This window comes from Saimiri boliviensis, chromosome 6 (assembly GCF_048565385.1).
Source record: "Saimiri boliviensis isolate mSaiBol1 chromosome 6, mSaiBol1.pri, whole genome shotgun sequence".
NCBI classification, from domain to species: domain Eukaryota; kingdom Metazoa; phylum Chordata; class Mammalia; order Primates; family Cebidae; genus Saimiri; species Saimiri boliviensis.
The window spans coordinates 128,271,099-128,291,900 of NC_133454.1; the positions used below are offsets into that span (position 1 = coordinate 128,271,099).

General features: G+C 61.2%; 1 protein-coding gene across 3 annotated transcripts in view; it reads left to right on the top strand.

Moving 5' to 3' along the window:
- Positions 1-2,322: 2,322 nt before the first annotated feature.
- Positions 2,323-20,802, top strand: part of TPCN2 (two pore segment channel 2) — a 36,007-nt gene continuing 17,527 nt past the window's right edge. For 2 of the 3 annotated variants that reach the window (XM_074401801.1, XM_074401803.1), the window contains exons 1-8: positions 2,323-2,501; positions 8,031-8,095; positions 8,738-8,814; positions 9,197-9,374; positions 11,223-11,339; positions 15,516-15,622; positions 16,503-16,575; positions 19,816-19,918. In XM_074401801.1, coding sequence (XP_074257902.1) covers positions 2,393-2,501; positions 8,031-8,095; positions 8,738-8,814; positions 9,197-9,374; positions 11,223-11,339; positions 15,516-15,622; positions 16,503-16,575; positions 19,816-19,918 — 829 coding nt within the window. In that variant the 5' untranslated portion in view covers positions 2,323-2,392. The remainder of the gene's footprint in view (positions 2,502-8,030; positions 8,096-8,737; positions 8,815-9,196; positions 9,375-11,222; positions 11,340-15,515; positions 15,623-16,502; positions 16,576-19,815; positions 19,919-20,802) is intronic. The other variant, XM_074401802.1, reaches the window with a different exon arrangement.

Below are 20,802 nucleotides of genomic sequence, written 5' to 3' on the forward strand. Positions count from 1 at the left end.
ACTCGGGGATTCTCCTGAGGCAGGAGAATCGCTTGAGCCCAGGAGGCAGAGGTTGCAGTGAACCGAGATTGTACCAGTGCACTGCAGCCTGGGTGACATAGTGAGACTGTGTCTCAAAAAAAAAAAAAAAAAAAAAAAGAAAAAAAGAAAAAATAAAGTTATGTGAACCCAAAGTATCCAAGACAGGTCTCAATCTATTTAGTAAGTCCATTTTGCAAAGGTTAAGAATTGCCCGGTAGGCAGGTCTATGCCTTCCTCCAAGGATGCTTCAATATTTAAAGCTTCAATATTTAAAGGGGAAAGAGGCCGGGCGTGGTGGCGGAGGTTGCAGTGAGCGGAGATCGCGCCATTGCACTCTAGCCTGTGCAACTCTAGCCTGTGCAAGGAAGCAAGAGGAGGTATTGGGAAAGGGAGAAATTTTAAAAAGGTGTGGGGAGCTAAGAAACAAAGTTGCATTCTTTTGAGTCTTTGATCAGCCTTTCACTGAAATATACAATTTACACTTTCGGGGGTGGGGTGGGGGGTGACGATAAGCCATCAATTTACATTGTCAGGGTAAAATTCAACAGAACCGATTTAGGGTAAAGAGCTTGGGGCCCATAAGAAATTTCCTAGTGGGCAAATTGTGAGGGAGGTATGTAGCTTTTTAGATCTTTATAGCTGTCTTATTTTTATTTATTTATTTATTTATTTTTTTAGAGATGGGGTTTCACCATGTTGGCCAGGCTGGTCTTGAACTCCTGACCTCAAGTGATCCACCCATCTCAGCCTCCCAAAGTGCTGGGATTACAGGCTTGAGCCACCACGCCTGGCCTATAGCTGTCTTATTAACAAATAAAAAGCGAGGCAGGTTTTCCCAACGCAGTTCCCAGCATGACTTTTCCCTTTGGCTTAGTGATTTTGGGGTCCTGAGATTTATTTTCCTTTCACCAGTTATGATGGTAAATTTTGTGTTATGTTGATTTTATTTTTATATTTTTTATTTTTGAGACAGTCTCACTCTGTCACCCAGGCTGGAGAGCAATGGCAGGATCTCAGCTCACTGCAACCTCCGCCTCCCAGGTTCAAGCAGTTCTCTTGCCTTAGCCTCCTGAGTAGCTGGGATTACAGAAGTGTGTCACTGTGCCCAGATAATTTTTGTGTTTTTAGTAGATACAGGGTTTCACCATGTTGGCCAGGCTGGTCTCGAACTCCTGACCTTGTGATGCACCTGCCTCGGCCTCCCAAAGTGCTGGGATCACAGGCGTGAGCCACGGCGCCCGGCTATATTGATTTTAAACCCTTCCTCCCCAAAAGGGAGGGGGGAAGCAAAGAGATGTGGCAGAAGGGGAGGTCACAGAGATTGGAAGCATCTTGCTGCATCTTGAGGAGTCTTCACTGTGCTCTTGCTTGCTGCTCTGATGATGGAGGAGTTCAAGCTGTCATGGAACGAATGCAGTGGCCTCTAGGAGCTGAGAATGATACCAGCCAACATTCAGCAAGAAAACGTGGACCTCAGTCCTAGGGCCATGGAAAGAATTCTGCCAACATCCTGGATGAGCCTGGAAGTGGGCTTTCCCCAGAGTCTGCAGATAAGAGCCCACGGCAGCAGACACTGTGACTTTAGCCTTGTAAGGCCCTGAGACAGAGACCCAGTCGAGTTACTGGTTTCCTGTCCCATAGGACTGAAAGATAATGAATGGCAGTTGTTTCACGGTTTAAGTTCGTGGTAATTTTTCAGTGTAGCAATAGAAAATGAATACAAGTCTGTATGCATTAATGTTGGAAACACTTTTTATATATGCTGTATATATGTATTTTTTATATATGCTATATATATATTTTTAAGTTTGTCACGTGTTTTTAAACTTTTAATTACATTTAGTCTTCCCAATTTCACTCTCAGAGGGTAAACTCCAGTTCCATTCTGGGGGGAGTCCTTTGCAGTCACCCCAGGTACTCAGTACTCCTGTCCATCAGAATCACCCCAATTGCTTGTTAAAATACAGTTTCCTGGGTCCTGCCCGCAGTGTTACTGATTCAGTAGGTTTGGAAGGGCCCAAGAATTTGCATTTCTAAAATGTTTACAGGCGATGCTGAGGCTTCTGGCCGGAAGACCATCCTTGGAGAACGTATTTCTTCCCCAGCCCTCAACCTTTAAGCTCCGGAGCGCCGCCCCGCCCGGAGTGGAAGGAAGCTGAGCTCCACCCCCAGGGGGGCGGGGCCCTTGAAGCTCCGCCCCACGCAGGAGACCCCGTTCTCATTGGCTGGAAGTGCCGGGATCCTCTGCGTCACAGTGCTGTCAGGCACCCTGCCAGAACGCTAGGGGCGGGGTCTCCGCGCCTGCGCAGTGGAGCTGGGCGCCCGCGGGGCTGGCGCTTCCGAGGGTCGGGTTTGGCGCGCGGGCGACCGGATGGCGGAGCCCCAGGCTGAGTCGGAGCCCCTGCTGGGCCGGGGCCGCGGCGGTGGCGGCGACTGTCCGGCGGGGCTGACCACTTGCCGCAGCATCCAAGTCGGGCCTGGTGAGCCGCCCGGGCGTGGGGAGGGGGCCGGCCCGAGACCGGGGTCGCGCGTGGGGGTCCCGCTGTCCACGCACCCCGTGTCCTGCCGGGCGCGCCCCCACCGGGTTCGAGTCCGAGGGGGGCCCGGGCCGCGCCGGGCGCCAGGGGAGCCGGTGTTCTGAGAGCGGGTGGGCTGCGTCCTGCGGACCCCGGCCCGGGGTCGGGGCAGAGCTGGGGTCGCTGCCAGGCCGCGTCCGGGTCCCGACCAGACCGGCGGAGAGGCCCTCGCCCAGCCCTGGGCAGCTCCGAGGGAACCGGCCCCCAGCGGCAGGTACCATCCGTGTGCCCGGGCCGGCCCAGACCCCGTGCTTCCCGAGGGTCGCCATAATGAGGGTCGCCTGATGGTCTCAGAGATGGCAGCACTTTGATTTTTCCCGTTTCTTCTGGGGGAAAGCTGAGGCTCAGAGAGAGGCATTCCCTAGCCAAGTCACACAGCCAGTAAGTGGCCGAGGTGGGATTCGAACCAGCTGGGAGCGAGGAGTCCTTTCTTTGTAGGGCGCCTTTCCTGGTCGCACCTCCCGTGGGGCTGGCGCAGGTCCCCTAGACCAGGGCGGCTTCCTCCCTTTGCCCTCTGCCAGCCCAGAGTCCCCTCCCCACTCCCTCCTTCTCTTCCTGTTTTCTGTCCTGGCCTGAAGATTGCTGAGTGCCCCCCAGGGTGGGGTGCGTCCCCCACTCGCTGACACCGGGGGAATTAGGTTCTGGTTAGAGGTGGAAGGACCTTAGCTTCACTTTGCAGATGAGGAAACTGAGGCAGAGAGAGGCCCTGAGACCTGCCCAAGGCCGCAGCCCTCTGTTCTGGTGCGGCTGCTGCTAGAATTGCTGTGAGTTCCCACCTGGCCACTTCCGTCTCTGGCTCTCTTTTCTTCTTTCCTCCTCTGTCCGGAAGGAACTGGGTTGGAATCGTGGGGGCCAAGGAGGGGACCCTGACAGGAGATGAAAACCAGAGGCCAAGGGGGCCACCTGTCTGCTCACCTCAGAAGCTGCCTCCAGGGGCCGGTCAGGAATGAGATCTTGGAGGAGCCGCTCTGGCAGGCCCCTTGATGAGATGCGCAGCATCCGGCAGTGTTCAGGGAACATAGACTGTCTGTCTAGGGGTCTGGGTGCCTTTCTGGGGCTGTCACTCCCTGGCCATGTGACCTTGGCAGTTGCTTAACCTTTCTGTTTTTTTTTTTTTTTTTGAGATGGACTCTTGCTTCGTTGCCCAGGCTCAGGGTGGGGTGCAATGGCGAGGTCTCGGCTTACTCGACCTCCTGGATTGAAGTGATTCTCCTCCCTCAGCCTCCTGAGTAGCTGGGACTACAGGCGCCCACCACCACGCCTGGCTAATTTTTGTGTTGTTAGTAGAGATGGGGTTTCACCTCGTTGGCCAGGCTGGTCTTGATTCCTCACCTCAGGTGATCTGCCCGCCTTGGCCTCCCAAAGTGGTGGGATTACAGGTGTGAGACCCCGTGCCTGGCCACGCTTAATGTTTCTGAATCTCAGGAAAAGGGAGATAATACTAGGGACTGCCTGGGGGGTGCTTCGAGGATTCAGAGGGAATCCAGGGTTTGTCCTCCGCATAGGGCTCTGCGGGCTGGTGTGGGGCTGGTGGCCATCTTGGGTAGGAGCACCATGAGCCTTGCAGGTCCTACCCTGGCAGGTGAGACCCGCTCTGCTGGGCAGTGTGGCTGGTGAGGGGGCTCTCGGGAAGTGCTCTGTCCCCACACTGTGGCCTTGCCCAGGGCTTCTGAGAACATGGATAGGATGCTCTGCGTTCCGAATCCCCTTGACCAGGCTCCCTGAGGAGACTCGCAGACCGTGGAACTGCGGAGACCCCGAAAGGCTCCGTCTCTGTGCTGGGGCCTGTGCTCTGGTTTGCAGGTCCTGTGGTTGGTCTCTTGCCAACGGGTGGGGGGAAGTGCTGCTGCGGGTGCCCCAAGGATGCCAGTGGACCCTGCCGTCGGGTCCTTTTGACCTAGCCCCACCTGATGGGGCTGGGGTCAAAGGTTGAGCTTGTTTTCTCTTGTTTCTGGATCAGAAAATCACACTTTTACTAAAGAGGACAAGGGATTGCTGTAGTGTAGAAGCTTTAAGAGCAATAGTGAGTGCTGATGACCGGCTCACTCAGCAAAGCACCCTAGCTACAGTAAGACATTCAATTTGTACTTAGCTCCTGTGGGGTGGGGTCCGTGAGGTCCTGGAGCACTGAGAGGTTAAGGGACTTGCCCAGGGTCACACAGCGTGCTGGTCAGGGCACGGCTTGTGCAGCCTGGACCCTGGAGCAAGAGGGGAGCGGGAGCTCAGAGCCAGGTGCTGCGGCGCAGAGGCTTGGGTCAGGGAGCCGTGTCTAGGCCTGGAGTGCCGGAGGCAGCGTCCCAGCCCCTGTTGTCCTCTGTGTCCTGCAGAACCCTCCAGCCCTGGGGGGTGACGGTGTGTGGACGGGTGATTGCTTCCCAGGGTGTTGGGCTTAGGGTCGGGTGAGCTGCCCCAAGGGAGTCTCTGGACTCACAAATTGAGGGATGGTGTTCCTGGCAGAAGCAGCAGCCTGGGTGAAGGGCTGGGGGTTTTGGAAAGTGTGGTGTTGGCAGAGCCAAGTTCAGAATGAGTGGCACGGAGGGTTGAAAGGCAGGAGAGGGGTGGGCCGGAGATGCGGAACCTGCAGGGTAGGCGGGAGTGTGGGCCTCGAACAGGGGCACCCAGGGGAAGCTGTGGGTGCTTTTGGGTGTTTGGAACAGGATCCTTGGGCTGCTGCAGGGTGGAACGGAGGATGACCAGACCTAGAATTTTACACACCAGCAACTGGAAATCCAGGTGAAAGGCAGCCGCAGGTGCTGGGCGGTTCTGGCTGCCCACCGCTGAGGTCTGGGATGGCTGGCCGGGTGGGCCTGAGCGCCTTCCGTGGTCCTGGGGCTGCAGTGAGCCCGGAGCTCAGCAGCTCGTCTCTTCTGGTCTAAGGAGCTTGTATCACTAGATCTATCCTGGTAGAGATTCTGTCTTTTCCCAGGGAATTTGGTGAGGTGGGGCCCTCAGGTCACCTGCCGCACTGGCTCCCCTCGGGGCCGTTCATTTATTCATGGATAAATCAGCTTCGAGTCCTGCATGCTTGAGTTCTGGGCTCTGCAGATACAGCCAGGAACAACAGTGTGGCTTCTGTTCACAGCGACCCCAGGACGCACTCAGGGGACAGAAACAGTAGCCACTTTCAGAGCTTCCCCGGGGAGACATTCGGTGTCCCCAGGGGGGGTCTCATCGCTGTGTGTGGGCGCCAGAGCTGCAGGGAGGGAAGGCTGTTGCTCCCAGCGAGGCAGCAGGGCCGGGCAGAGCCAGGGTGGGGTCTGGCTTCCTGCGTCCGTCTGGGGCCACCCCACATCTCTAATCGGTCCTGGGCCCAGCCGCCTCTACCTCATGTCCCCAGGCATGAGCCCCATGGACAGGAGCAGCTGCCTCCCCAGGGACCTCCACAGAGTCGGCCTTGTGGTCTGGAGCTCTGCCCGGGGACCCAGCACCTCCCGAGCCTCTGCTGCTTCCTTCCAGGTCGCTGCCTGGTCGTGGTGCAGCTGTGGGCCTCGAGGGCCAGGTGAAAAAGCAGATCTCAACTGGAGAGGCAGCTGCTTCCCCTCTCCCTGGCAAGGGTCAGCCTGCCCGCGCTTCTCAGCTGCTGTGGTTCTGCCGTCATTGCTGACGGGCAGCTCTGAAGCGAGGCCACAGAGGTGGCAGGTGCCTGCGATGTGGGTGGGTAGACTAGGCCCCACCGTGGTCAGTGGGCAGAGGTGGCATGTGTCTGCCATGCAGGTGGGTAGCCCGGGCCCCCTCACTGTGGTCAGTGGGCAGAGGTGGCAGGAGCCTGCCATGCTGGTGGGTAACCCAGGCTTCCTGCTGTGGCTCAGTGGCTGACCAGGTGCGCCCACTGGCTGCTCCTTGGTGGCGAGGGGCTTGTGAGCACTCCCCAGGGTGCAGGGCCTTGGCTTCCGTGCCGCCTGACTTTTCCTGAAGGCCACTTCTAGTCAGGAGCCACTGCCACCTTGGCCCAGGCCTGCCAGGAGGCTCCACCCACTTGTGCTGTCGGTAAAGGTGGGTGGCCACCCTTCAACACGAAAGCATCAGCAGAGGCTGGGGGACTTGGCGTTCCATGGCTCTGACCCTGGGAGTGATTTGGGTGGGCTTGCCTGGCCCATGGGCTGGGCCAGTGAGGGGATGGGACCTTGTAGCTCTCAAGAAGCCTCACAGCGGTACCTTCGGGTTCTAGATGCCAGTTTTCTCTGTCAGTGTGGAATCTGAAGTCTGGGTTGATGGGGGTGGGTGGGGCACTGGGTGTGGTGTCCTGGCTCATGAAGGCCGTGCAGGAGCCAGGGTAGGGCTGGGCACAGGAGGGGTGACAACAGCCCCGTGTAGTGAGCATGCTTGGGGACCCTGGCAGGGGGCTCCTGCGCTCCCATGCTGGACCTCACAGTACCCTCTGGGGAGCCGAGTGGGTGGCTGTGAACAGCCCCACTTGATGGAGTAGGAGCCAGCCCCAGCCTTCCTGCCAGCCTGTGGAAGAGCTGGGCTCTGAACCCCAAGCCTGGTGCCAGGGCCCTGCAGGACGCGCTGCTTCTCATGGGCCTGGCTGGGTGTGTGCTGCACACGGAGCTGCCCTGCCTGGGCCTGGCTGTGTGTGTGTGCTGCACACGGAGCTGCCCTGCCTGGGCCTGGCTGTGTGTGTGTGCTGCACACGGAGCTGCCCTGCCTGGGCCTGGCTGTGTGTGTGTGTGCTGCACGCGGAGCTGCCCTGCCTGGGCCTGGCTGTGTGTGTGCTGCACGCGGAGCTGCCCTGCCTGGGCCTGGCTGTGTGTGTGTGTGCTGCGCGTGGAGCTGCCCTGCCTGGGCCTGGCTGTGTGTGTGCTGCACGTGGAGCTGCCCTGCCTAGGCCTGGCTGTGTGTGTGTGTGCTGCGCGTGGAGCTGCCCTGCCTGGGCCTGGCTGTGTGTGTGTGCTGCACGCGGAGCTTCCCTGCCTGGGCTTGGCTGTGTGTGTGTGTGCTGCGCGCAGAGCTGCCCTGCCTGGGCCTGGCTGTGTGTGTGCTGCGCGCAGAGCTGCCCTGCCTAGGCCTGGCTGTGTGTGTGTGCTGCACACGGAGCTGCCCTGCCTGGGCCTGGCTGTGTGTGTGTGCTGCACGCGGAGCTGCCCTGCCTGGGCTTGGCTGTGTGTGTGTGTGCTGCGCGTGGAGCTGCCCTGCCTGGGCCTGGCTGTGTGTGTGCTGCACGCGGAGCTGCCCTGCCTGGGCCTGGCTGTGTGTGTGCTGCACGCGGAGCTGCCCTGCCTGGGCCTGGCTGTGTGTGTGATGCCAAGGCACCTGCCTGGTTTGGTCCCTGCCCTGGGCAGTCATGGTTCGGCCCCACTGCTGGGTGGAGGCATCTCTTTACGAACGACCTTGGGAAGAACTGCAGCTGGCATCTTTCCTGATCACGGGGGTCCTGCAGGGTGAGGCCGTGTCATCCTGCTTGGTCACCTGATGTGTCCCCTCTCCCTGCAGGTGCTGTGGCCCAGTGGGACCTCTGCATTGATCAGGCTGTGGTCTTCATCGAAGATGCTATTCAGGTAGGTGGCACCTGCTCCCTGTGGCTGGGCCTGGGTGGTGGCCGCCCTCTGATTGGCTCGCCCATCCAGGGGCGACTGACAGACCAAGGCCTCGGATGCTGGACTGTAGGTGCAGGTAGCTGAGGGCAGAGCCTCTGGGCAGGCGCTCCCTCAGTCCCCGGAGGACTTGTCTTCTGCATCCTGCAAGCGTTTGCTGCTTTGATGCAGCATGTTCTGAGGCCTGTGGTGGGCCACCCCATTCTAGGTCCTGGGTGGGTGGGGGCATCCCAGAGGATGACATGGCTGCACGGGGAGCGGGAGGGCCCACCCTGCACAGAGAACAGAGCGCCTCGCAGGCAGACCGCGCATGGCCGTGTCCTCAGCAGGCGTTCCCGGAGTGTTTGCTTGCACACCCACCCCGCCCTGGGTGTGCGGCTTGAGAGTGCTTGTCTGTTGGGCAAACCTCGTGGTTTGTGATGGTGTGGGCCTGCTGGGTCGGGGCCAGCCGTGACCACATGCTGAAGTGTATCCTATGATCCACAGCCTGAGGCTTGGGCCTGTTGGAACGAGGACAGGCACCTCGTGTGGCTGTGTGTGTGGGGCTTGGGTCTGGGCACACCCTGCACACAGCCCGTCATGCCTCGTGTGACTTTTCGCTTCCAGTACCGTTCCATCAACCATCGGATGGATGCCAGCTCCCTGTGGCTTTACCGACGGTATTACTCGAACGCGTGCCAACGGTGAGAATGCACCCATGCGGAACTCAGGGTTCCTGCCAGCTTGCATGGTAGGGGGAGGCTGGCCCCTGGGTGGGAACCACACCTGATCTCAGGGTTCAGGCAGGCTCCTCTCCCCACATAGACGGGGCCGCTACCATCATCCTCTCTGGAAAGGAGCCCGGCCTGTGGATGGAGGGCTCCTTTGACAACAAGGGTTCCCTTCTGGAATGCGAGGTCAGCCCTCGGCAGTGGAACTCTGAGCAGATTCGTGATCTTCCCAATCATGAGTGTCTGTGCTCAGGCCGTGCCAGCTCCCGTGCTTCTGACTGGGGAGCCACTGATCAGCCTCTGGGCCCCGAGGGCTGCTGGCTCCTGCCTGTTCATGCTTCTGTCCCCTTGCCAGGACTTTGAGCTTCACCATCTTCTTGATCCTGTTTTTGGCTTTTGTTGAGACCCCGTCCTCGCTCACCCGCACGGCGGATGTACGCTACCGCTCAGCACCCTGGGAACTGCCCTGCGGCCTGACTGAGAGCATCGAGGTGCTCTGTCTGCTGGTCTTTGTGGCTGACCTATCTGTGAAGGTGAGGTGGGCACCGGGCCCTCCGCACGCTGCCCTGGCCTCCCAGTGCCTGGCCGCTGCTGTCCTGGTTTATTGCTGATTCTCTGGGGTAGGCTGCCTTTCCCCAGACTTTGCACTTCGACGTGCTGAGCAAAGTGCACTTTGACCTTTCCTGGACAAGCATGCGCCTGAGGCAGAGGCTGTGCCAGCCCTCCTCCCTCTCCAACATGCACACTGAGGCCGTGTGCCATCAGGGGTGGCGCAGGCTGGCAGGGCCTCTGGGAACGGTCCAGGGTCCGCAGTGCTGCTGTGAGGAGAGGTCCCGAGTGAGTAGGGGAGGCCCAGGTGGTCCCCCCTCAAGGCTCACCCTGCCACCGCACATTGAAGAGGAGAGGAGGCGAGTACGGGGCAGACAGCCGCTGCTGCACGGTTGACTCGATTCTGCCTGTGATGCACATCCTTCCAGAAGCTGGAGGTGGGCCTTCGGTGCTCACCTAAGCTTTGGAGCCTCCGCAGAGCCTTAACGACTTTCCAGGGAGGTGCAGGCTACGTGTTCTGTTGTTTCTGTGAAACGGTGATTCCAGCGCTGCCGTTCCAGGACCCCCACGTCCATGCCCATGGTGTCAGGCTGGGCCCAGGCGGCAGCCTTCCTCAGCACCAGCCCTGTTGTTCCTTGGCTGGGCCTTAGGCTCACGTGGGCTCGTGGTGGGTGGGGCCCCTGTGCGGCGCTGCCCTGCGGTCCTGTGTGGGCGGGGCGGGCTGCGTGCTGACCGAGGCTGTTGCTGGACCCGGGCAGTTTCTCACTTCTTCCTTTTTGCTCATCATGTGGTTAGCAGGTCTAGGGGTTTTTCAACTGGAACTGAAACTGGCAAGAAGTTGTCATTAGCGTTTTTTGAATAGTTGGGGTGTTTGCGAAGTGTCAAAAGGTGAGAGAAGGTACATCAGCAAGCTGTGACCTCTGGGGACTTTTAATTTTTTTTTGAGACAGAGTCTCGCTCTGTTGCCCAGGCTGGGGTGCAGTGATGTGATCTCAGCTCACTGTAACCGTCGCCTCTCGGGTTCAAGTGATTCTCCTGCCTCAACCTCCTGAGTAGCTGGGATTATAGGCATCTGCCACCATGCCTGGCTAATTTTTGCATTTTTGGTGGAGACGAGGTTTCATCATGTTGGCCAGGATAGTCTCAAACTCCTGACCTCTAGTAATCCACCTGCCTCGGCCTCCCAAAGTACCAGGATTACAGGGGTGAGCCATCGCGCCCGGCCTCTGGAGACTTTCTTGACAGTGGGAAGTTAGGGGCAGTTAGGTAAGGGAAGAACAGACCCGCCCTCACTTCCCAAACTGCTTTACTGTGGCAGTGCCCTGGCAGTGCCCTGTGACCCAAAGCTGGCAGTGTTGCTGAGTCTTCCTAAGGCGCTGGGACCCTTCCCGCAGCCAGCTGCTGTGGGGCCCTGCTGGGGCTGCCTGAGCTCCGTCACCTGAAGCAGCATTTGCAGGGCTGTGGGCGGGGCAAAGTGCCACACCGAGTGCTCGGCCACCTGCCCACTGAGCCCGTGCTGTTCTAGCGTTTTCCAGAATGCGTTCCATGTTTTCTCAGCCTGCCCAGGGTGGGGTTGGATCAGAGGGACAGGCAGGAGGCCCCCCATTCCTGATGAGGACCCCAGGCCAGAGCTTCGGTGCTGCCTGAGTCCCGGGTAGGCTCGGGCGGGAGCTGGGGGCTCCTGACTGCTGCTCAGTGTCCCATGGGGACCATGCTGTTGTGGAAGCACGCCCTGCCCCGGTCGCCTTGTCCCTGCCCTGCGCACCATCGTTCTCTGGCTGCAGGGCCAGTGTGTGGGGCTGCTTGCTGCTCACCGCCCGTCTCTCTTGCAGGGCTACCTGTTTGGGTGGGCACATTTCCAGAAGGACCTTTGGCTGCTGGGCTACCTGGTGGCGCTGGTCGTGTCTCTGGTGGACTGGACCGTGTCCCTGAGTCTCGTGTGTCATGAGGTAGGTAGTGAGGTGGCCTGAGGCAGGCAGAGAGCTCTGGGGGGGTGTGGGTGCAAGGCCCACGTGAGTGCTGGGATGGGGGCCCTGAGCCCGCCTGCCTGCCCAGCACTGGCCACCTTCCGTGGCATTTTATAACTCGTGGCTGCGGAGCCCTGTTCCCATCTTGCAGATGAAGATGGAGGCCTGAAGGCACCGGGCCCCCCGGCTCTCCCTGACAGTGAGGGCGGGCCTGGGAGTGGGCTCCAGGACCCTGCTTCCCGGCTGCCTGCTCTCTAGCTGAAGGCCTTGGCCGTCTAGCCCCACATGAGAGCGCTGTCCCAGAGCCTCACCATGCCCTGTCGCCACAAGCCCCAGCTCTGTGAGGCCTGACAGTGAGAAAGCCCACTTACCCCGCCACGCTCAGCCCTTTCCACCACAGCGTCTCGGCTGCCCCTCAGCGCCCAGAAGCACCCCCTGCGCTTTGGGAGAACAGAGCTGGGAGAGGTGGGTGTGGAGTCAGCAGAATCCACTGGGGCTGTCGGGGAAGCAGAGCCCCGAGGGATATGAACAGGGCTTTAAACAGGTGCCAAGAAACCAAATGGTGAAAGGAAGCCCAGTGGAACCCAGAAGCAGGGAGCAGCCCCACCTCTGGGCCAGGGGACACGGGGGAGACATGGAGATGTTAGCACCCAGAAGCCCAGAGGAGGGACCCAGAGAGCTGGGACCTTGCCCTCTGTCTCCTGGGAGGGGGCGCTGCCTGGTGGGCGCTGGTGCCTCCCAGAAGCTCAGGGAGGTTGGCTCCGGCAGTGCCCATGGGGAGGCTGAAAGCTTTGGGTGCAGCCAGTGGGAACAGCCAGTGACGGGAAGGAGGGAGCACATCCCCAGCTCCGCCTCCCCCAGGGACCTGCCGGCAGGACCTGGTGGGGAGTAGCTGCTGAGGGGAGCTGGAAGGGGCGGCGTATTCATAACCTGCATGCCTGTCTGTCTGGAGAGGACACATGAGTGCCTGGCATGGGGAAGGGCCCCATCTCTTGCCAGGGGGCTCTCGGGCCGGTGCCTGGCTCTGCCTTTGTCTGGGTAGCTGTGCTGTTGGCATCAGGCATAGCCTGCGTTTCTGTTGTGGTGGCTGCTTTGTGCGTGGTGGAGGGAGTTAGGAGCAGGGTGGCTGAGGGAAGTGGCCCCGCTGCATCCCCAGGACTCCTTGTCCTGGCCAGAGAGCCCCCTCCTCGAGATACCCATGGTGGGCGTTCATGTGGGGCACCAGCTCCTCATGCCACGTGCCCATGAAGAGCAGCTCGTTCAGAGCAGGCTGTCCACGTGCTTCCTCCCAGACCTCGTCACCAGTCTTCTCCCTTCTCTTTTCACGCCCCCGTCTTCCACCTGGGAGTCGCCCCCTTCCTCAGTACACACGGGACCGCCCTGCCTGGCCCACTGCAGAGCTTTCCCTTCTGGAGCATCTGTGCGGGGCTGTCTTGATGGAGGCTGGAGTGCACATATGTGCGTTTCTGGGACACGTGGGCTGGCCATCACTCCGCATGTCTGCAAACCAGGCCTGAGGTTTTCCTTCGTGGCCATCTGTTCAGTCATCAAGGGCTCCCACAGGCGTTGGGTGGCTTGTGCGGAGCACCGGGTGCCCCCCGTCTTGCGTCTGGTGGGTTGGATGACACCTGGGCTGTCAGTCACTGTTGGGTTTTGATCATTCACTTGTCTTTCCACGGCTGTTGAGACGTGCTTTCCCTCCAAGGCCTTGGGTCTGAGGGTCTGAGGGGCTTGACTGGCATTGTGGTTGCTTGTCCTTGGAGGCGGGTCACCTGGACGCACCTTCCCATCCTCATAGAGGCCTCATGGCCCCAGTGTCACGGGACAGCCTCAGGCTTGGCCTGCCGTGTCTGGGGAAGCTGCACTGTGTGTGTGTCTGACGGTAGGTGAGGCTCCAAGGTCCCAGGCAGGGGAGGGGACGACCCAGCAGCACCCCCAGCCCCTCCTCGGCCTATAGAGCGGCTGAAAGAAGCCTTTGTTTTCAGGCCTCAAGACCAGAGCTTCCCGATCAGTGGGCAGTGAGTGGGTTCCAGGTGACCTGGGTGACAGGGAGGGGCCAGAGCCTCACGCAGTTCTCTGTTCACTGCTGTCCCTTGGCCTTCTCAGTCCTGCGCCAGGCCCTGGGGTCCCTTTTGAGGATGATAAGTATACCCAGGGAGTCGGGGGAGTGCCTGGGGTCAGCCACCTGCAGACATTCCGGAGGGCCTGCTGTGCTGGTGTTGGCTGGACCTTGGTGAACAGAACAGGCAGGTCCCTTGTCCTCTGGGACCCTCTTCTGGAGTGAGAGGGAGGCAGACTTCCAGTGCATGAAAGTGCCGGCGCAGAGTGGGATTCCCAGTGTGGTGGGTGCCGGAAGGGGGCCGGGCGGCGCTGGCAGAGGCGGCGTTCTGCAGGGACGGGCGCTGAGCCGGCCAGCTGCGTAGAGGCTGGTGGCTTGAGGGCTGTGGCCTGTGAGGCCTGGGAAGGGGCTGGACTGACTGGCAGGGCCTGCTCCGGGGACCCCGCAGACTGTGGGCAGAGCTGTGGGCAGCTATTAGAGGGTTTTTTGTGCAAGGAGCTGATAGCTCTGCGTTTCTAAAACAAGATACCGATGAGGATGCAAGACTGCAATTGAGAGCGTGGATTTGAGGTTAACAGAGGCCGAAGTATAAACGTGATACTTAAGGGACTGAATGCAGGTGTGAGGCCAGAGAGGAGGGAGGGGTGGGGAGAGGAGGTAGGGACAGGTGGAGGAGGTGGGGCAGGGAGAGGAGGTAGGGACAGGGTGCCCAGCACAGTGGATTGGGCAGTGCGGTGCGACAGGAGCACTGATGCAGCTGTGCCTGGTGCCAGGGGTGCCAGGCAGGATGAGAAGGTGTTCGTGGGGACCCCCAGGTGGGTCCCAGTGGCTGGGAGGGGAGGATGAGCTGGGACAGGAGCAGGGGAATGGGGTGAGAAGAGGGGACAGCAGGGAAACGTGGCATGATGGAAGGGGTGAACATACTCATGTGTGATGGTTGGGGCAGGAGGTGGTGATGGAGCCAACCCTGAGAAGGCGGGGGTGGGTTCACAGGACTGTGGGTCGTGATGGTGGGCGGGTCCTTCTGTCCTCACAGGAGAAAAGCAGGGAAGACGGGGATACCGGTGAGAGTGTGTGGGTGTGAGTCTGTGTTGCATGGCCATACGGGAATACCTGAGGCTGGGTGTTCGTAGAGAAGGGTTTATTTGGCTCATGGCACTGTAGGCTGCATGGGAAGCATGGCGCTGGCATCTGCGTCTGGTGAGGCCTCAGGAAGCATCCACTCATGGCAGAAGGAGATGGAGAGCAGGTGTGTTAGATGTTGAGAGGCCCCCAGACTCCTTATAACAGCCAGATCTCTTGTGAACCCGTTACCTGGAGTCATTCCAGCAGGGAGGGCACCAGGCCATTCATGAGGCATCCGCCCCGTGATCCAGACCCTCCCACTGGGTCCCGTCCCCAACACTGGGAGTCAGATTCCGTGTGAGATTTGGAGGGGCGCACATGTGAATGTTGAGTGTGAGTGCAGTAAGCGTGGAGGGCGCTGTGTGAGTTTGGGGTGGGGGTGGGGCTCTGGGGGCAGTGTCTGTGTCTGGGAGGGGAAGGCTTGGAGGGGCGCACATGTGAGTGTTGAGTTTGGCAGCTGTGAGCGTGGGGGGTGCTGTGTGGGGGTGGGGCTCCCGGGGGCAGTGTCTGTGTCTGGGAGGGGAAGGCTTAGAGGTAGGGGCGTGAGGGGAGGTGAGTCGACAGGGGAGGAGGCAGAGATGGTCCCCTGAGATGCTGGGTGTGCTGGGCAAGGCAGGAGGGTCCCGAGGGAGGCACGGGGCCTCCACCGTTTCCAGCTGTGTCCTGGGTGGGCAGAGGGGAGGATTGCCTTGGACAGGGATGGGGGGACAGGTGTTAGGGTTGGGGAGCCCGTGTGTGCGGTGTCCAGGAGATGGGAGATGATGGGGAGGCCTGCCACCGGGAAGGATTTCATGGCATGTGGCCTGGGGCAGCTCTCAAGGCCAGCTCTGGAGCCAGGCCCCCAACTCTGAGCTCAGTGCCCCTGGAGGGGCCCCCGGGGCACTGGGGTCTCTGAACCCTGTGCCCACCTGGGTGGTAGGTGGCGGGTGGATGAAGCGGCCGATGTGGTTCTCAGTTGCCTGGGTCTCTTCTAGCCCCTGCGAGTCCGCCGGCTCCTCCGTCCCTTCTTCCTGCTGCAGAACTCCTCCATGATGAAGAAGACCTTGAAATGCATCCGCTGGTCGCTGCCAGAAATGGCCAGGTGGGCTTGTGCCTCCCGGGGTGCTCAGGGTTGGGAAGAGGCTCTCTCTCTGCCCCAGGCCGTGTGGTTGCAGGTGGGGCCCACCAGAGTCTTACCTTGGACTGTGCGCTCCGCATTCCCAGCTGGCTGGTGACCGTTTGGGGTGGTTGCTGGGTGGGCAGTTGGGGTCTCTGTGGTTCCAGCAGTCCTGCAGAGGCCTCCCTGCAGACACCCCAGCCCCAGCTTGAAGGCTGCTGAGTCCCGTGGGCGCTCCCCCAGATGGGTCTCCTCTTGTGCCCTCTGTCCCCGCTGTAGCTGTGCCTGCCTCTCCCCTCTGCCGTCCCCTTCCATTCATGGTGTCTGCATGCCACCAGCATAGACTTTATAAAGCCGAGCTGCTTCTGACGGCACCCCTGCTTGGAAGCCCTCATGGCTCTTGTCACTGCTGGAAGTGGAGGGCTGTCCGCCTGCGCCCCAGGCCCAGCCTTTGTCTAGCCTCGGCTCGCCCCATCCCGACCCCCTGCTGCCTTCTGCTCTTGCCAAGGGCAGCGTTGCCTGAGTCCCTAGTGGCCACATGCTGACCCCTCCCCATCCAGCTCTGGTAGATGGAAGTGTCCTCCCCTCTGAGAGCCCGGTGTCCTCGGATGCTGCCTCAGCGGAGCCCCCAGGGTTTCATTCATCACTGTCAAATGAGGGACCCCACCAGGACAGGACCAACCTTTCCTCTGGGCCCGTGAGCTGAGCGTGAGGCAAGGCCCTTGGGGAGAGGGGACCCTGCTGCTGGATCCACCCCAGCTGCTGCAGACTCCGGGCTGCCCCTGTAACCGAGCCCCGCAGGCAGGTCAGGTGTCGCTGGGCCTGCCGCCCGCCTGGCCCGGGCTGAGTGCCGTGTTCTCCCCAGCGTCGGGCTGCTGCTGGCCATCCACCTGTGCTTCTTCACCATGTTCGGGATGCTGCTGTTTGCCGGTGGGAAGGTAGGAAGGTAGGGCGCCGTCAGCCGGGGGCTGGGGCTGGGGCTGCCCTGGGCCGTGACTAACAGAGGGGGCCGGGCTGGCGTCGGCTGCACACTGTCCAGTAGTTAGCAGTGGGGTCTGCCTTCGGGTGGCCACAGTGCTCCACCACCCCCCTGCCCGCACACCTTTCTGTCCTGGGGTCTCCTGGGCTCCGGGCCACTTGTCCTGTGTCCTGGCTGCCCCTCTCCCACCCTCCCCTGTTCCCTCCTACCCTGATTCAGTTCCCGCATCCTCCTTCCCTCTTCCTTCCCTCCCTGGTCCCCTCCCTCGTCCCCTCCTGCCTTTCTCCCTGTCTACCCGCCCGTCCCCACCAGGCGGTTCCCTGAGGGTGGTTTCTCTGGTTTCTCCTCCAGCCCCGTTCGTTTTCCTCCTGGACATCAGGCTTGCCCTGCACCCTGTGCACCTGCAGCTCCCGGGCCGCGCTGGCCCATAGGGAGGGCCCCCCGCTCCATGCCCTGTCCCGCCTCTAGGCTCTCCCGCCGTATCCTCCTCTGCACCTGCCTGGGGCAGCTGCCCGGGCTGGCAGCTCACTGCTCTGTGGAGGTGTCTGCCTGTCCCCCACAACTCCCTGCAGTGCTGTGTGTCTGTCCTGTCCTGCCCAGGGGCACCGTCCTCCTCGGGACTGGGGCCACGCAGTGTCTCTGCGGCTTTGTCGTGGGGAGGGAACGATGCTCAGCCACGCTGCTATTCCTGCTTGTGGCTGTGTTGGGGTTTGGTGTGTGTTGTCCAGAGGGGAAGAGACGCCCCCAGGCCTCTCACCCAGGTGGAAGCAGTCTGTGAGCCCCGTGCATGTGTTGTCTGTCTGGCTGTGTGCGTGTGCATGTGTGTGCATGTCTGTGTGTGTGTGCCTTTGAGTGTGTGTCTGCAGGTGGTGGGGGCAGCTGGGCTGTGGAGGTGGAACTGGCTGACAGAACCTCAGGCAGTCCGTGTGACTGTGCGGTGACCACTGCTGTGGCACTGTTTTCCAGAGCGCGCGCCAGGTGGATGGCGTCAGCGCGGGGTGCTAGAAGTGGCAGCAGCCTCAGCCTTGAGCCTGGGACGTGGTCCTCTGCCTTGGGAAAGCAGAGCGTCCCGTCCCGAGGCACCTGGGAGGGTTGGCTCCTCCAGGCCTGGGGGAGCAAGGGGTGCCTTGTCTGAGGGTTCAGAGTGCTTGTCATGGTCTTGGCAGGAGTCTGGACCCCTATCCGAGGTAGGGCTTGAGAGGGGCATGGGGTGGTGGCCGGCCCGTCCTGCTTTCCTTCCCTGACCATCATGCCCTGCCAGCCTGGCCTGGGACGGTAGCCAGGCTGTGCTTCCGGGTGGCCTTGCTGGTGTCCCAGCTCCTGCTGGCTGGGTGCGGCGGCCACCTTGCGTTCTCTCCCTCTGTGAGCCCTGTCCAGAGCCAGCCTGCTTGTCCCTGCTGGCCTTGCTGTTGTGAAGCTCCCACCTGCATTGGTTTTGAAGAACCAGGCTTGGCGTTGGGGTGTGTGGTCCCCAGCAGCGGCGATGGTGCTGTCCCGTTTTATAGACGTTTCTCAGGTGGGGGCGGTGGGCTGGTTGTGGCAGGTTGGGTGGGAGCCCGGGGCTCCTCTGCGTCCCTGCGGAGCTGTGGCTCGGGCTGGGCTATAGAGGTCACGCCTAGGGTCTGCCTGAGTAGGAGCTGAATTAAGGAGGAGCATGCAGCTTGCTGGGAGGTGCACAGGGTGGGCTGGGAGACGGGCCGGGGCAGGGCCACCTGCCTTGGGGAGTTGTGTCGGCTCTGCGGACCTCAGTGTCCTTGTCTGTTAGGTGCTGTGGGTGCGAGAACCTTCCTCCGCTGACTCCAAGTCTGGCCCCGAGCCTGCTCAGTGGGCGCTCGGTGGGCTTCCTTTACCTTTGGGAATGTGGTGGTTCTGACTGGGTGGGGGTGGGAGGGGCGAGGCCCAGGAGGGCCGAGTGCCCCGGTCCTGCCGTCTCTGGTGACCGCTGGAGGCCAGCCTGCCCTTCAGGCCTTGCTCTGCTCCTCCACTCTGACTTGGGCTGAGGGCCAGGAGGGGCCACTTCGCTCTCCCCAGCGGGGAAACCTGTCCCCACCCGTGGCTCTGTGCCTGGCAGTGCTCCCCGCCTGTACCTTCCTCCCATGGCCCCTGTGCCCCTCCCCTAGTGGATTGTGGAGTCTTCACCACCAGTTCGCTCGCGTGTCCTTGCGACCCCCTGTCTGGGTTGACGAGGGGGTAGTGCCAATTTATAGGCGAAGCCTTGGAGGCCTCTGTGCTATCCTGAGGCCCTGAGGCAGGAGCGGTGGCCTGTGCAAGAGACAGTGGCCCACAGGCGGCTCCGTGCAGAGGCCTGCTTGTGGGGTTGTCCCTTGGCCAACAGCTGGGATTGCGGCTTTGAAACGATCCCTAAGAGAGGAGGTTGCTTTGTGTGCTTGGGTGCCGAGTCCTGCTGTGCCAGCTGCCCACACATTTCATACAACCAGTCTGCTTTGCAGGCAGTGCCCGTCTTCCGGTTGGGGGTCTGGAGGGTTGGTAGGCAGAGGGTGCCCACGAGCCCGGCCCCAGTGAGAGCCCCGGGCCCAGAGTCTCAGGTGGGGGTTGCTTTCCGAGCAGAGACACTGCATGTGTCCGCTGTGTTTTGTGGCTGGGACCCTTCTCCGGGGAGAGAGGATAGGGACTCTGGTGTGGATGCCCCCTTGCTAATGGCTGTGATTCGCCACAGCCACCAGCACGGTGCCACTGGGTCCCGAGGGTGGCCGTGGGCCCTGACACAGCCTCTAGAGCAGGCTTCACGAGGGGTCTGACATTCTTCGTCCTGGCAGCCTGGGCCCCCCCTGCCCCTCCTGCCCCTCCTGCCCCTCCTGCCCCTCCTGCCCCTCCTGCCCCTGACCTGCAGCCTCACTGCTCACACAGTGCATGGCAGAGTCAGCTTCGAGCAGGTGCGCTGGCCTGAGGGAGGGCTGTGGTCGCGAGGCCAGCCGAGGGCTCTCGCCGTGGTTCTGAGCCAGCCTGCTTCCGGGTGCCATGTCCATGCGGGTGAGTGGTCTCCCTGGGTGCCTGCTCTTGTGCCTGGAGATCCTGAGTTTGGTCCCATCTGGCCGTGAGTTCAGCCTGCTGGGAGGCCACAGGGAGCTGCAGGCTGGGCATCGGGTGGATGGTTCCAGCTGGTTGGGCCTGGGGCCTGGAGCTCAGCCTGTGGGGTGGGGACCCAGTGGTGCTCTGGAGCTGCTGCTTCTGCTCCCAGCAGGACGATGGGCAGGACAGGGAGAGGCTGGCCTACTTCCGGAACCTGCCTGAGTCTCTGACTTCCCTCTTGGTGCTGCTGACCACGGCCAACAACCCTGACGGTGCGTGCAGGGCCAGGGAGGGACCCTGGGGGTCGGTGAGCCCAGTGTGGGGGCCGGACGCTGAGCCTTCGACCCCAGTGGGAGTGTCAGGCCTTTTGGTCAACAGGTGGGGAAGCAAGGTGACTCTTCCTCCCTCCCTTCTTTGCCTTTCTCTTCTTTCTTGTCTGGTTTTCTCCTCGCTCTCGCTTCTCTCTTCTCTTTGCTCCTTTCCTTTTTCCTCTCCTGCCTTTGCTTTCTCAGCTCCTCCTTCCTTTCTGTCTTCTCACCGGTCCGAGAAGCTGAAAGCGGCTGGTGTTCTTCATAGGGTGATGATGGCAGTGGTCAGTGGGGTCCCCTGCTGCCTCCTGCTGGAGGTCCGTGGTCAGGGGCGTCCCCCGGTGCCCTCCTACTGGAGATCCACAGCCGCACGTGCCCGTTGCTGCTGAGGTCCACTGTGGGAGCCACTGGGCAGCAGCACGTGAGGCCCAGGGTCTTACTGGCCGCGATGCTCACCCCGTGTGGTGCTGATGGGGCCTCCGCCGCTCAGGGCGAGTGTGGCCCGGATGGAGGCCGTGGCCCTGGGCTTGGCTGTGGCCTGGCCACCCTGGCTGGTGCCTTTCCTTTGGAGCTCACAGCCCCGGAGACCTTCCCTGGAGGGCAGCCTGGGAGTGTCCACACTCGGGGGAGTTGTGCAGCCCGACCCTGAGCGCTGTCCCTTGTGTCCTCTGAGTCCTAGCAGGTGACCACAGCGGGAGCAGGACTGTCTGTGGGGAGGGCTGCAGGGAGGCTTTCAGCCCTGTGTGCAGACGGACGTCCTTGGTAGGTAGGGAGTTCCCCGTCCTGGAGGGTGTGCGAGCAGAGTTGAGCTGAGAGATTGAATTGGGACAGGAAGGCCTCTCAGCCCT